Below are 16,876 nucleotides of genomic sequence, written 5' to 3' on the forward strand. Positions count from 1 at the left end.
ATAACATTCAAGTATAATATTAGTTTTTGGCCCAAAGTAAGTCTCCAATTTCTTCATGGATTTTGCATACAATGTCAAATTGTAACCACCCTCTTGTGTTTGCAAACCCGGGAGATCATGGTGTACCCTAAAATTTGTACTACCCAAGCAATGCAGCAAAGTGCCTTGCATCCCATCATCCGATAACCTCTTACCATCTCAATCAAGCATATCAACTTTGAAAATATCTTCCCATTCTTCCCAAGGTGTTTCTCGTTCCCCTGGGTTTGGCAGGTGATGGCAACATATGAGGCATTTCAAGTTTTGAGCACTGACAATAATACAAATATCAGGATAAAGAGAAGGAAATTGATCTGAACTACTAATAGCTATACTGATTCTGTTGACCTAGGGCTTCCCACAGAATATATTCCTTTTCTGCATGAGAAAATATGACCTTTTATTGGCCAAGATCAAGGGGATGCATTCACTTTGACCCAGAAGCAGACAATTCCATACATTGAGATTCCTATTCTGCTTTTCCATCCTTTCTATCTGGAAGTTTTTTTTGAGTTTCCCCCTCACAAGTTTCTTCTGCTCATTTCCAAAACAATGTGGAGAAAGCAAGGGAGACCTGTCAGAGCCCAGGGTACTAGACCAAGCAACGTTTTGGCTATGGAAGTGATTGAAGAGTGCAAACTTCGTAGCTTCACAACAAAAATGAAAACTTGACTGGTTGATACTTCGCCCTGTATTGACTGTCAAAGGCACCTTCCCCCAGGGTGGATGTTTAGCAATTTATAAGTGTGCACTTGGATTGATATGCAGCAGTGGCGGAACGAAACGTGAGGGGGGCCCCTTGCAAAGTACCTGGAAGGGGGCCCCCTCCACCCAGACAGGGCCCTGCCGCCTGTGAACAGTGTACTGTGCTCAGGGGGCCCCCGCACCACGGGGGCTGCAAGGGCCTTTGCTACGCCACTGATAGGTAGAGATTAGAAGTTGCTCACACCAATAGGTTAACCAATAAAAATGAAACCATCCAGGGTTTATCATCACATAATTGGTATATCCAGCTTGGATACATGCAGAAAAACATGTAGGCCCTCATTATGACATAGCGGTAAATGCCGCCTACCGCCACGGCGACGGCCGCCACAAGACCGTCGCCGTGGCTACCTACCGTCCGCCATATTATGACCGTAGCCGGAAGTCTGCCATAAGGATGGCGGAATTCCGGCTACGGTCATGGCGGGGGACGGCGGTAAGGTGGCGCTGCTGCCAGCAGCAGCGCCATGCCAGTAGACCGCCGCCAACCGTATCATGATCCATGATACGGCCTGGTGGTGTTCTGCTGGTGGACGCTGCTGCTGGCATCCCGTCTTCTGTGGGAGGACCCCCTGCAAGAAGGTAAGTTGGGTGCTGTGTGGGGGGGTGTGTGTGTATATGTGTGTATATGTTTCTGTGTGCGTGCATGCGGGTGTGGGGCGTTTGGAATGCATGTGTGCATGAATGGATGTGAGTGTGTTTATGCTGTGATGTGTGAATGCGTGTGTGCTTGTATGTATGTCAGTGTGTGTGGATGGATGTATGCATGCGTGGGTGAATATAGGTATGCGTGTGTATGTCTGTGTGTAGGGTGTGTATGTCGGAGGGTCACAAGGCTTGCGTTGCGCCACTTTGTAAACCTTTGCGCACGTTATACCTGCATCAGGCATAATGTATGCAAAGGGGGGCATTCCGGTGCAGGGAGGCCCGAAAATATGGCGCAGTGAAACTTACAACATTTCACTGCACCATTTCTTCTGTAATTTTTATCGCCTGCTTAGAGCAGGCATTAAAATGACGCACCCATTATATTCAAAGGGGCTCCCTGTGCTTTGCTGCACTAGCGTCAACATTTTTCTTCATGCCAGTGTAGCAAAGTGCCACAATAGCGTCAAACATTGTGACGCTATTGTGCTAACAACTGCTATGGTGCACTGTATTGTAAATTCGGCACAACCATGGTGTTGTTAGGGGCTGGTAGGGGGCGCAGAAAAAGTGGTGCATCATCTATGATGTGCCACTTTCTTGTACATATGCCCTTTGTCTCTAGTTGACCTGCTGTGGCTACTAGAAAAGGGGAAAGAGGAGAATAGGCTGCAGGAGAAAGAAGGGAAGAGAGGAAGAGGAAAGGGTGTAAATCAAGGAGCGCCAAACAGTGTGAGGAACTGACCCATTAAGGAGAGTTCGGTATAGAGAACTGTTAGTGAGCTCCAATGGCAAGAACAGGGAGAGCCAAGCTCCCATGTCCATAAACCACCATATACCAGAAGATACAGAGACAATGAACATACAGGGATGCACACAGTCCCACACCGCAAGGAACAGGTGAAGCATCATGCATGTAGACATAGCTAGAGAGAGGAGATTACTGTACAGAAAGAAATAATGATGGATGTTGAGATGCAAGTTTCTCAACCACTAGTGCGTAGACCCTTTGCTGATGAAATCAGGTTTGAGATAAAGGAAAGCTCGGTATCAATGTCTAATCAATCTTTGGCCTCTTCTTTGACTCTTCTTTGAGAAATCTCTTTTACTGGGTGATGAGTTACTTCAGTCTTCCTGTCTGCTGAATCACTCACTGCCTCTATGGAATGATAATATTTGAGAAACAATGCAAAGCGCTCTACATACCAATTTCATCCTTTTTGCTATAGTCATGCAATATGTAAAACAACTGAGCACATTCATTCATTTAATGGAAGAATATGGTACACATAGGTTTACAAGATAGCTCCATGTACATCAGAAATTGTGTATAAAATCCTGGACTTTCCCTTTAGAAATCATTGTTGTCAACTCTGTTGGTTGAATGATGGAAATGGAGACAACACATCCCTGAATGCAGCTGTTTGTTAAATGAAAATCCAGGACCAAGATTCATCATGCCCAGTGTATGGAGTGAGGGAGCTAAAAATGTACTTTTTTGTATCATTAAAGTTAAGCACAGCCAGGCACAGAAACGGAAAGCCAATGCTACACAATCACGTGGGTCCTTTTACAGTGCAAAACTACACTTGGTGTCTCTCACAGCTACTTTTCATCTTACTACTGTCGCAAAAGTTAAATGTTAGCTCAGTTTTCTAATTGCTGCACAATGCCCCCTGGACCCATATGTTTGTTTTACACCCTGACAATTACATCCAAGCTTTCAGGCACTAATGTCAGGATGAGGGCTCTGCTGTGAATACACAGATTTCTCACCAGCAGCCAGTCAGACCTTGGTATTTGTCACTTAGCTATCACAAGAGATGAATGACTGAAAATGCTCTCTATATATAAACACATTTGTTCTACTAACAGGAGCAACCAATGAAAATACCAGATGAACAATTAGTGTGGCAGAGGTGTATGCTCCATTACTGAGCCATGCTACTTGCAAACATGTTTCTTGTTACTAATTTTTAAAGAATCCTATACACCCCCCGGCAAGTAATTTTATGTTTAATATTGTAAGCAATAATTTTTAGTGAATGCCATCTTGCCAAATCTAAAAAAGAAAAGATTATAAATAATAATGACTGTGGAGGAAGCAAGATTTAAAAATAGCCTAAATGGGTCAGTTGGAAAGGATACATTATCCAAATTGCCTAAATGAAACTCTAGGGTATTTCTACCCAAAGAGTACCTTTACCATCTGAGAGTGACAATCACAACTCTGTATTATGCGGGGGGAAGAAAATAGTGGTGGTTCTGATGTGGAATCTGGCTGTTCTGCATGATGCTCAGCCTTGCAACATGCACAATCTAGGATTGGTAAAAGGGGTACACCCTCCAGAGCCGATTCCTTCATGCAAACCACTGCACTGTATCAGACACGTAAGACGTGTGCCCCACTGAAAAGCACACATGTTGGCATACCGGGCAATATACCACTTGGCCTCTTGCGGATGCCTGATTTCACTAGGCATTACGATTTGGGGCAAAGCCAGAACACACTAGTTTGGTCATTCTGGATTTGCGCCAAAACCAATTGCTTATGTGCTGCCCCCCGACAACCCACCCTTTACACTCACACTTGTCCATATTAATTAAGGTTTGAACTAACAGGTTTAGGTGCAATGCAATGGTCAACTTTTGATGCAAAATGGCTTTTTTCACATGAATGTTGACGTGGCGCTGAGGTTTATGCTGCTTCACACACAAACATATAGTTAACCTGCACTACAGTCTTTGAGGAGATGAAAGACATTACACTAGTGGGATGGATATACACAGTGCTCCAGTCTCAGTGCACTGATGCTGAGAACTGTTGCATGGGTTTACCCTCTGGGCTGCTGTATTAGTGCAGAAAGTCTTTAGACAACAGATGCTCTAGTTGGATTGTTGATGTTGACACCTGGTTTCCTCAATGTCAGAATATTTTGAACAAAACATTTGAAGAACTAGAGTTGGGTGAGAATAAACTACTTAGATTTGAGGCGGAAGTAGTAAATCCTGGAGGAGGATTCTCCATCAGAGCAGAATTCTCTGGTGGAGTTACAGCAGTCAGGGGGTGGAATGGCAAAGGTAATCCTGCTGGACCATTCTTCTCTGCGGAGAATTCCCCAAAGAAGGATTGAAATCTTCTTCTGGTAATCAGATGACTATTCATTACTACTAAACTCTAAAGCAATCATATGTTTGCCTTTGAATGTTTTTGGATGAATAAATTAATGAGCTGTACCGTGCTGAAGACTCTTTTTGGACCAATTAGATCCTGTATTGACAGCCTCCTCTGCTGCCATTGCACTTATCCATTACCCATTCACTGGGTTTGCATCTAAGTGGTGCTTCTTGCTAGGACTAAGAATACGTATTGGTGGATTTTTCATTAAGAACATTAAATCAAGAAAGAACAAGATATTTCCGCCTGTGTGAAGTCAGCTGAAGGTTGTTCACTTTCAAACGACTATGCATACTTATTAGAAAACCCATGGATGTGCCTCCAGATGGACCATTCCTGCAACAGTGTGCCTGGTGGTGGGCGATCCTGGAGCATGAAAGCCTTGATAGACATCTGAAGCCTCCAGTGGTAACCCGTAAGAAGCCAGTGGTAACCCGTAAGAAGTGCTGTGCTTGGTGTTCCTAGGTGGTAACATATTATGGAGAAAGAACTGATCGATGCATGGCACAGGTGGGTGAGACATTGTCTGATGCTGGCAGATGGAGTCATGCAGGGGAAGAAGTGGTTGTGTCAGGGCTCATGTCAGTGGATGGCCAGTTGGTAAACTTTGAGGCTCAGATTTACTAAGGTTTTGCATTGCAAGGCGATGGAAGGACAACACTAAGGTTTAAGTAAGATTTACAGAAACACACAAGGAGCAACTTCTGCCACCTTGTGGGACTTTGTGAAATAATGTAATCCAACACAGTGCACCAGCTCGCACTTCCTTGCATTACATTTCGTAGTGGTAGGCTTTCCTTGGGTGGAGCATGGGTTTTCCCGTGCATTCACCCATGGAATGTGACTCAATCCCAGATTTAATGAAGCCAGTAAACCTGGGATTGTGCCATGCATACCATGGCACAAAGAGGATCAATATGTTTGTTGTCCTTCGTTATTTCCTCCCTCTACGAGTGATACATTTTTAGTAGATGTGGTGCTCTTCAGCTCTTTCCCATTTATACAATGCTGCACAGCAACTTTGCTTGCTGCCCTGTGTTGCGTGAACTTTTAGTAAATATGCCCCTGACTATGTGGGAAGGTATCACAGCAGGGGATGAGGGATGGGGTCTTTCAATGCTATTCTATGGCAGCACCTGCTACCTAGGTCTCCCTGCAGCAAGTATCCAGCAATCGAAATGAGGCTAGCATATGGGAGACAGGTTTGTATTTTTCCTGTGGAAGTTTCATCTTTCATCTGATGTATGCCAACCTCTTCACTTGCTTACTGTAGCATAGCCGATGCAGCTGTTTTCTGCGTGCAGGCCTATCTGTTGCTGCTTAAGAACCTATTGTCATTTTAACTTCTGGTCTTTGTCAGGTTCCCATCTTTTGTGTATCATTCCCCGTGTTAAGGACACGATCCTTGGGAGTTGGGAATTCTATTTTAATCCCAGCTATTGATAATTATTCAGGGCAACATAAGATTTCCGTATTCTGATTGCTGCCATCATAAAATTCACAATGGAAAAACAGATTTCTGGATTTCTGGAGTACACAGAGATTTAAAAAAAATAAGGCAATTTTTTATAACTCATAAAGTGCTTGTGCTTTAAAATAGGGCAGAGGAACTGTGCCCGAGGGGAGGAATACATTTTACAAAAAAAAGCATAAAATTAGCAGTTGATTGTAATGTCACATTATCCCAAGGGCAACGAGAGGAACAAGTCACTCTCAATCCAGCCACGGGAAAGGTGACCAGATGATGAATTATATTGAGCCTTAACCTCATAAATTAAAATCTGTACTGCCTACTAGTAATCCCTAAAAGACAAGAATTCAAACAAGGAGTATTAAAAATCTGCATATAACAAAGCACAGAATCCATGTTGAGGGACCTTTCAATATGCCTTTCCCCTTTATAGGCTAAAAAGCTTTTCTTGACCCTATCCCTCAACTGGGGGCTTATCTCCCCTGGAGAATGAATCAAAAAGAGAACACAACCCAAGGTGGTAAAATCTTTGCTTCACATAGGCCAGCCATGGGATTGCGTACCCGTTATCTAAGTTTACGCAATCCAATATAATTTGACGAGAAAAACCCGCCTTAGTTGTAACTCCACTTAACTATGAGAGGAAACTCCTCAATGTAAACTTCTTACTTAGGGTTTTTTACGCACTCAAGTATTTACGCAGTACTTTTGCAGATGCGGATAACAGGCAGTGATGGGTGTCCACCTTCTGGGCCATACTATTCATTAGTGCATAGAGGGCATCTCCTCTTGTCATGACTGAAGCCATTACTGGGGTGAAGATGTTGCATGACCCACTGGTGTGTCTATTGGTCTGCAGCAAACAAATGTAAGAGAGTGCTCCAAGGTGTCACGGGCATAGTCATGTTGTTGGTGAAGTGAAATATCATGCTCAAGTGGATTAAAGGTTTGTTGACGATTCCCAAAGATTGTTTACACAAGTTAGTGATGGCTTGGTACCCAAAGGTTTTGTATGTCAGTGACTATCCTCAATTAAGGATACATATTGAGGTAATTCCCACTATGTTTAGACCTACACAGTGCTGAATTTGTGGAAGAAAAAGTGCTGGGGCCCGAAGCTATGCTCAGAAGCCCATGGCAGGTGCAATGGAAGGTCGATGAGTGCCAAGCCTGGCAGTCTTGTACCACCTCATGCCTCTAACCCACCACCAGATACTCCCTGCATCTCTAGCTCACTCTTGCAGGTTCCTGCTTTCTGTCTTTATGACTATTTTTCCTTCATTTTCTTTCTCCTTCTTTGCCCTTTGTTTGTTTTAACCTCCCATGTGCTCAGTAAATGTCTGATGCAGAAAAACAAGTAAATGTCAACATAAATAAGTGCAGGTTTACCCTAGCGACAGCCACCGGTTCAAATTAAGCACTGGACCTTGAAAGGTTTCCATCAGTATTAGTAGACTTCTCTCAAGCCACTCCTGCCAAATTCACACATATCCTTAAAGGTTTATTTTTTGTCTGATTTAGTTGATTTACGACCCTTTTGAGTAATTAGTGAGATGATATAATTTCCTTATTGGATAGGCGATTAAACAATACAATGGTGTTCGATATGCTTTAGCACATCTGTCACCACTCGGTTTCTTTGAACTACACAAACATAACCATGGACTTATGTATCACTCAGAAGAAAATCTTTTTAAGTCGGTTTAATTTGTGATTGTTGTTACGTCCTTTCTGTGCATAATCAAAAGAAATAAAACAAATAAAAGTAAGCTTAGGCTCCACACACACACCTTGTCACTACCATATGTCCATGTTGGTTGTCCACATCTCTCTCCTGTACTTGGGTTTCCTAAAAGGCCAAACCAACCAGGCGTGCGTCTTCTGAAAAAAGTGTGTCTACAGTGACCAAGGGATCCTGCAGCTGAGCTTGCCCAAACCCCTTCTCTTTATTTCCTCCACTGCCTTCCAGTGCAGGAGAGAAGAGAACCCAGATTCAGATGTTCCTCTTAATATCCAAAAAAATGTATGGGCTTCTTCCACTTCTACTGTAACATAAACAGCTAGATCCACCCCCCAGAGTCGAGTAGACTACACCCTTAGGGTACATTCCTTACAGAAGGACTACGCAAGAGGGATTTCTGCCACCCCATTAGTTCAGTATTTAATGGTTCTCCCACACTTGTCCACCTCTAGTATAAGCTGCTTCAAACCTGTGGTCAAATCACATTTTACCATTTATGTCTGCAGAGTAATCGTTAGTGACCACCCACCGCGCCATCTATGATGACCACCATTGACCATCAGAAGTGGAGCACCAGGTTCTGTCTTCCACCTGAAGCTGTGTTGCTCAATATTGAAGTTGCAAAAACTCTGCATGTATTTTCCTCAATGTTCTAGTGACAAGAACCACTCTCCATCCCATTGACATGATAAAACACATATTAATGGTGTATGTACTATTTTGTAACCCTCATTTGGTCAGAGATGGCTAACTCGGCCTGGAAAAGTGTATACGGCACAGATCACAATCGCCATATTTCTCGAGTGGTTTGTAACTTTCTAACTTTTCCAATTTTGTAGAACATTCAGATGCCTGTTCGAGTTTTATATTTTCCAAACCACCCCGGGAGTAGGGACTACATTACATTTTTACACTGCAACAAGGAACGCAAGCGTGCACTTTTCCTCTTGCTGCAAAGAGTGAGCCAATGACTACTGTGTTTACATAGGAAAGGCAGCATTTTTACTGTCACTTTAATGACCTAGAATCCATACGTGGTAAACAGAAAAACTGCCTACTGTGCCCTACACTCCAGTATAGGACTAGAAAACATTTAATGAAATCCCTGACTGCCCTCCCTCTGTCAGCCCTCCCATGCCGGGCTTGGGAAAGTAGGTCCATACAGCACCCTGCAAGTTTTTACTGGGAATTGTGAGCCTCCTTTACCTGCATTAGTAGTTCCTACATTGGTCTGGGCATATATTTGTGGGGTTTGAGCTATTTCCAGAGTCCTTGCTGTAGAGCAGTTCTCATCTGTAGCAACTAGCTCAATGCAGAACAGTCTATTGCCTCCTGAGCTAGAAGTCAAGGGGAAGAAGGCATATTATTTTCTCAACTGTTATAGATATTTGATCCAGGACAGTGGGGCTCTGTATTCTTCTCAGATTAACCTGTAATCTAAATGGGCACTTTGCAACACTGTGTAACGAACATATAACTAGGACTGTGTTGATTCTTATCTGTCAGTCTGATGCTAACAAGTGCAAGTTCCAAATGGATTAGGTAGCAACTGACAAGTCAAAAATCTTGATTTACCAAATTCTTGACTTGCAAAACGAATACGTTTGTAGGATCAGGAATTTGAGACGGGTCAGAGTTCAGGAGTCATTGACAGTGAGGGATTAAGGGACTACATGCTCTGGGGCAGGTGGCTGAGTCAAGATGTGAGACTGGAAATGGAGGGAGAAACTGAGGCCTGGAGTAATGAGGGTAATTAACAGGGTCATGGGGTCAGGTATCAAGGGCTAGGGTTTGTGGTCAGCTACAATGTAAAGGTCTCCTTAAGAGAAGGGCCTTGGACCAGTATTCATGGGTTCAAAATAGAGGAAGCCATCGAGTAAAGGAGGTAGGAGTGGTAAGCTCTAGGTTGGACAAAGACAGGGGCGGCTCCTGTAGTGGCAAAGCAGCAGGGCGGGGCACAGCAACATAAAGAAATAAAAAAAATAACTTTACCTCTGCTGCTTGCTGCAGGCACAGGCTCCCAGCCTGCCCTGCGACCCATCCTAATGCTGCTTTTGCAAGAGAGCAGCCTAAGCATTGGACAGAGCGCCCTGGCTTGGTGCTCCGAGGCATAGTGGGAGCCTCTGTCTGCTCTCTCCAACCTGGCAACACAGTGCCGGGTGGACAGAACCCAGCGCACATGTATGTTCGGCCAGCTCAAGGCGGCCCGCATAACAAACAGGCATACTAAGGGGAGTGCTGTGTACTCCCCTTGCATCCCTGTTATCGCCCGTTGCACACCCCTCTGAAAAATAAAACCATAATAAACACAGTTTATTATTTTTTTTATTTTTCATTTTTCAGCTCCTGCTGCTGGTGGGGGGCCACCCTCCTCCGCCATAGCGGAGCAGCCACGCCTGGACAAAGAAGCTGGGCTTTCCATTGGCCAGTTCAAGGGCCATGTTCCCTGTAAAAGAGAATATTTGGCTATAGCTCCTGAACAGAACGCTTGCACTGGGGTTAATAAATTATAATCAGCCATCCAGGAGATTTAAGTTCAAAGGATAAGCAGGTGTGCAAAGAACCTATCTCTTTTCCATAGGCAATGGAAGAGATACATTTCCAAGATTACCCTCAAAAGTTTGTTTCGTTTTTTATTAAACACTTTTAGTTCACAAACATTAAAACAAAACTCTATGCTATTGTACTTGACATTGTTAAATCATTAGTTTTCTAACTCTATGCTAGTCAACTCAAGATTAAGACAGATCTGGAATCAGGGTTGTCAAGGCTACGGCGCATACCCTGGTCCTTTGAGGTTGTGGCTCTGCTGTGTACATCCTCTGATGGTGATAGAGATTGGGATGTATTGTTGTAGCATCAAGACTGTACTTGTTTCTTAGAAATAGATGACACAAGGTGATGACAACAGTTACTTCCTTTGGACAACAGAGGGTTTGTTACACTTGGGCAACTAGGGAAGATGTTGATTTGGTCGAGATTTTCATATCTTAGATAAAATTGATTTACTGAAGACACCTCTGCCAAGTTCTGCTAACTCAAATAATTTCTGAGTAAATACAAATAAGCAGAACAGTGACATGGCTTTCTCTTTCTTGCAGACATCAGAGAGACGGCCTTCGTGTACGCCATCACCGCAGCGGGGGTGATCCATGCTGTGACGCAGGCCTGCAGCATGGGGGAGCTGCTCCAGTGCGGCTGTGAAGTGATACGCAGCAGGGCGCCCCCTCTTCCCTTCCCGGGCCAGAGTTCAGAGGGCACGGCTTGGGAGTGGGGGGGCTGCGGAGATGACGTGGAGTACGGGTACGAGAAGTCCAAGCAGTTCATGGATGCCAAGAGGAAGAAAGGGCAGAGCGATATCCGCACCCTCGTAGACCTGCACAACAATGAGGCAGGGCGACTGGTAAGGAGGAGTTCACCTGCCTGGAGTGTACTGATAGGTAGAGCTGGACTTGTTCAATCAATGACACTAAAATAATTTCAAGTTTTAAGAATTAAAAAGCATGCACATAATCACCAATGAATTTCATTACATGTGCATTTTCATCACACATATATAGGCATCCTGCAAATGTAACTGGAATTTATTATTCAGTGGCTCAACAAGCACAGCCCTAGCAATAAGGGTCGGGTATGAAAAGTGATCCCTGCACTATCCACACCACTCCTGTGTAGTCTGAAAGTGTGATAGGACAATCTATCTGCACATATATGTGACACGTTAACAGGCATGCAAGATACTGCCTTATATTGGTTCATATTTTTAGGTGATAATAAAACTGAAGTTTCCACTTCTGTATTTCCACATTTAGTTAACTGATAAATGTAGACCTACATTTGGGTGGGTGATGGGCTTTACAACTAAAAATACGCTGATATAAAAACATATTCATTTTAGTATCACATGTCCACAGCTCCAGATTCTTAAGGGAATATCTATTTCCCCTGCTGTTAATCTGCACAGATACTGGCCCCAGAGTAGCGAGTCATTCAACACAAGAAATATTTTCTGTATTTTTCCATTTTTTTAAATGAACACAGATAATAGAACATATTTTTCTGGTTGTATTATGTATAAAAATGGAAAACAAAGTTCCTTACCTATCAGTCAGTTCACTGGTGGAAATTTCCTTTGAATCCAGCAGGATATTTGACCTGTTTTCTAAAGTGAAGATTATGTTTTACTGGTTTTCAAAGGCTTCAGTTTCCCTGCTTGTTCTGCTGGACATTGGAGTTAGAAGTCCAGTAATCCATACTCAACAGTTACATGTAGTGGAAGCTAGTTTATAGCCCGTCAAGTGCGATAGTGATCATATGCAATGGATATTTAATTTCTCAGCTAGGTAATGAAGAGGAAGGAAGCACTTTGGATAGAGATAGCAAACATTTAATAAATTCACAGGTTGGATAAGTACTAGCAAACTTGGTAAACACTTCTCAATCCGTTCAAGTATTCATAGTTCAAAAAACTACTACTAGACACATACCAGTCATACTCAGATACACAACACAAAAGGATGGGCTTCAATATTGAAATTAATTGGTGGCTGATTATCATGAATAACACATTTAGGAAGTTCAACAATAAGTCATTTGTAGCACTAATGAATACTCACTCAGTTACAAATACCATAAATATAGCAAATCAATCTTATATGTAATTGAAACAAAAACAAATTTTAAATTGAATATATGAAATCATACTGAAGCAGAATGTGTTAGAACAAACTATTGCCTTAGGAAAAAAACATACAAAACATTAATCTAATTAGTACACAGGTGGGAGGCATTATCAATGCACTCCACTTAATAAATTATATTTTACAGATACTAAAATAGAATCACAGCTCACTTTGCTGAAGTAATTTTTCCAAAGAAAAAATATACTGCAGACTCCTTCTAAAGGTTGAAATTGGCCATCACAAGTTGATGACATATTTTAACAAATGTAGGTGCCACAACAATAACAGGGCAGTGTCAAATATGAAATCAAAACGTACATTTTGTCCAACAATCTTTTCACACTGAAATCTCAAAAAAAAAATTACAAATTAATTGTTAGTCAAAGATAAAAAGAGAAACACCCACATGGCGACATGTTACATCATATCAAAATCTGAAAAGTGGAAAGAATCTCTATTTCCTTTGCCCCCAGGAGATAGAGTTTTACTCACACAAATGTATTATTAACTATTAGCACCCAGTATGGAATGTTTTCAAGGAGAATGTTCTTTTTGTCGGCTATTGCTATGGGTACAGGCCCACAAACAGAGCATTGGCTAGGTGCCAGCTTCCTGCCCACAACTCAGTTTTACTTTTCTGGCCTCGTAAGGGGACAGTCACCTCCTGTCACCTATGCAGCAGTCCAGCTCCAGCTGTCCTTTGGCATAAGCTAGTCACTCTCTTGTGCTGTGACAGGCCCTGTCTTTCTGAACTAAACAGAAATGTAAGCCGCAATAATCACTGAAAAGTGAATATGTTTTGAGTCTGGCCTACAGACAACTTTCCATGTCTTGCCAGCCTCATTTCTTCTGACAAAATCATAAAAGCGCTCAATGCAGGGAAATGAGCTGGCTCATTTCAGCCATTGGATACCTTAATTTTAAGGGAAGACATCCGTGTGTATACCTCTACCTAAAAGTAGTCCGAAAGGTTAAAAGTTTGAAGGCAGTTGTATTTTTTAAAATATTTATTTTATTGTCATTTCAGCTTCATACAGTACCACCACGAACAATGCATGAATATACAATACTGCCATATGTATTATTTTGTGAAATTCAAAACATTACATTACCCACTGTTAACAAATGCAGATAATGGTACCCAAAACAACAACTGGGAACAATCCCCCTCCCAAACCCAGCCCCTGTGTTTGGCTCACTGCATCTGGCAGTATCAGAAGGATACTCATAGCACCTAAAGTTTCAGAGCTTGCAAATCAATGGACCCTCGCCCCTACATCACCATTCAACAGGTTGACCCCTGCTCCCAGCAGATGTCTTCCATTCTCTGTCTCTTTAGAGTCCCCACTCTGGGAGCCCAACACATCAATGAGGGTAATGTGCACTATGCACTTTGTCTGTAAGATCATGCATTGTGGCTCCCCATGCAAGCAGATAATCTGCCAATTCATCATCACGTCTGACTCTTTTCATATTAGCCTCTTCCGTGCCAGCACATTCCGTCATACCCCTCAGCCAATCATCTGTCAGAGGAGGTGTTGGGCTGAGCCATCTAATAGCTATCTGTCTTGTGGCCAAGGTCAAGCCCAGCAGTGTGAATTTTCTGCAGCTTCCTTTTTTTTCATGTCGGGGACCAGTCCTAGCAGACATCGTCTAAGTTCCCGCTCTTGTGGCTATCAAGTCACCGTGTGTAGATGGTCTAAGATCATGTCCCAGTAGTCTATAATTGGAGGTCCACCCCATATGGAGGAAATCTGCTGTTGTATACCAGCATCGCGGTCATTCTGCACTTTTTGTAGGATATATTAAATGTAAATGCTGGGGTGTGGCGTAGTTTAGATGTATCACATTGTATTGAGCCAGTTTGAAGCACACGTTTGTTGAGAACTCTTGCACCCCACTTTGTATTCTTATCCACTCTGCGGCTGGTAAAGGGTGCTCGCTTAGCCGCTGACATGTGTGTTCCACCCTAGGGGTAGTCCTGGATTTGGCCACCCGTAATGCGTGGTAATGTTAATGATAAGTCTCCTATCACCAGCCAGTGACAATAGTGCCACCATAGTCTGGGTGGGGGGTGGGGCATCCAGGAATCTGGGCCATATCTCCCTAGCTGTGGCTGCTATATTGGCATTTTGAAAAAACTGGCCTGTACCACCGCAAATGAGTGTATCACCTCTGGTAAGGTGATTAACCCGCCAGATGGATATAGACCTGTCAGTGTTATACAGCCTCCCTCTCGTCAGCCAGCTACAGACATGTTTCTGGCAATTTGTGCAAAGGGTCTAATGTACAATATCTCCAGATCTGGCGCAAATGGTGTCCTATGTAGCACCCCTCTCACTTCTAGTTCTCAGATCCTGCACTCAAGGTTCACCACTAGTGATGAACTCCTGGGTGCTCTTTCCCTGTATAGCAGGAAGGATTCTAAGTCCTCGCTACCAGTAGTGCCGGCCAGGACAGATCTTTCCCAGGTGGAGTCGGCATCAAACCAATGCACTGCATGCTGCAGGTGGGATGCAAAGTAATACAATTCCAGGTCAGGGACCTCCATTACCCCCTTGTCCCACTCCATCCTCAATGTGGCAAGTCCAATTCTGCCGAATTTCCCTCTACAGCACTTCCACCAGGAGCTTATCCAGTTCCCAAAACACCCTCCGAGGGATCTCATGCATAATGCCCTGCAATACGTAAAGGCATCAAGGTATGTTCTGTACCAGGGTGGTGTTCCACCGTAATGTCCATTCCCATGTAGGGAGATTATCCACCTCATCAGTTTTGGGTTTTCACCCCTAGTCTAAATTAACCATCTGAGGGGGCTGTGGTCTGTCTGAACCCGGACGTGAACTCCAAACAAGTAGGAACTCAGCTTCTTCAGTGCCCATACCACAGCAAAAGCTTCTCTCTCAATTGCACTCCACTTCCGTTCCTAGGGAAGTCACCTGCTACTACTGAAGGCTACAGGCTGGTCTAGGCTCTCTTTGTTTAGCTGTGCTAGAACAGCCCCACACCATGCTCTACAGCATCAGTCTGCACAACAAATTCCTTGGAGAAGTCGGGTGCTTTAAGCACGGGTGCCGAGTACACGGCTGCCTTCTGGGCATCGAAAACAGCCTAGCAAGCCTCAGTCTAGATCACTTTCTTGGGCTGCTTTTTGGAGGTCAGCTCTGTCAAGGGGGCATCAATGGTGCCATTCCTCTTGACAAACCTCCTGTAATACCCAATGAGACCTAGAAAGGCTCTCAGTTCTGAATGGGTTTTGGGAGGCTCCCAAGCAAGAATGGTTTCATTTTGGTTTTTTGCAGGGCTGCCCCCTGGCCACTCCCCACCTGGTGTCCCAGGTAAGCCACAAGTCCCTGCTCTATTTGGCACTTACTGGTCTTAATAGTGAGGCCTGTCTTCTGCATGGCCTTCAACACTTCACAGAGATTTTGCAGGTGTTCCTCCCAGCTGCAGCTGAACACTGCCATCTAGGTAGGCAGCGCTGAAATCCTCCAGTCCAGACAACACCTGATTGACCAACCTCTGAAAGGTAGCAGGGGCATTTTTCATCCCAAAGGGCATAACCTTGAACAGGTAATGCCCTTCTGGGGTGGGAAATGCTGATCACTCATGGGCCTCATCAGTTAGGGCAATCTGCCAGTACACAGACGTTAAGTCAAACTTGATGAGAAACCTGGCAGCTCCCAACCAATCAATCAATCAATCAATCACTGCATTTGTAAAGCGCGCTACATACCCGCAAGGGTCTCAAGGCGCTGGGGAGGGGGGGTGCTACTGGTCAAAGAGCCAGGTCTTGAGGAGTCTTCTGAAGGCCAGCAGGTCCTGGGTCTGTCGTAGGATGGTGGGGAGAGTGTTCCAGGTCTTGGCGGCGAGGTAGGAGAAGGATCTGCCGCCGGCTGTGGTTTTTCGGATGCGGGGGACTGTGGCGAGGGCGAGGTTGGCTGAGCGGAGGCTTCGGGTGAGGGTGTGGAAGCTGAGTCGGTTGTTGAGGTAGGTGGGTCCGGTGTTGTGCAGTGCTTTGTGTGCGTGGATCAGGAGCTTGAAGGTGATCCTTTTGTTGATGGGGAGCCAGTGCAGGCCTCTTAGGTGGAGTGTGATGTGGCTGCGGCGGGGGACATCGAGGATGAGTCGGGCCGAGGCGTTCTGGATGCGTTGGAGTCATCTCAGGAGCTTGTTTGTAGTTCCTGAGTAGAGGGCGTTCCCGTAGTCGAGTCTGTTGGTGATGAGGGCCTGGGTAACGTTTTTTCTCGTGTCAAGGGGGATCCATTTGAAGATCCTGCGGAGCATACGGAGGGTGTTGAAGCAGGACGCGGAGATGGCGTTGACTTGCCTGGTCATGGAGAGAGTGGAGTCGA

At 44.2% G+C, this 16,876-nt stretch overlaps 1 protein-coding gene across 3 annotated transcripts in view; it reads left to right on the forward strand.

The window, feature by feature from the left end:
* The window catches only part of WNT6 (Wnt family member 6), a 331,238-nt gene that overhangs the window by 298,539 nt on the left and 15,823 nt on the right, over positions 1 to 16,876 (forward strand). For all 3 annotated transcript variants that reach the window (XM_069227120.1, XM_069227121.1, XM_069227122.1), the window contains exon 3: positions 10,941 to 11,242. In XM_069227120.1, coding sequence (XP_069083221.1) covers positions 10,941 to 11,242 — 302 coding nt within the window. The remainder of the gene's footprint in view (positions 1 to 10,940; positions 11,243 to 16,876) is intronic.

The sequence above is a fragment of the Pleurodeles waltl genome, chromosome 3_2 (genome assembly GCF_031143425.1).
Source record: "Pleurodeles waltl isolate 20211129_DDA chromosome 3_2, aPleWal1.hap1.20221129, whole genome shotgun sequence".
Lineage (NCBI taxonomy): Eukaryota > Metazoa > Chordata > Amphibia > Caudata > Salamandridae > Pleurodeles > Pleurodeles waltl.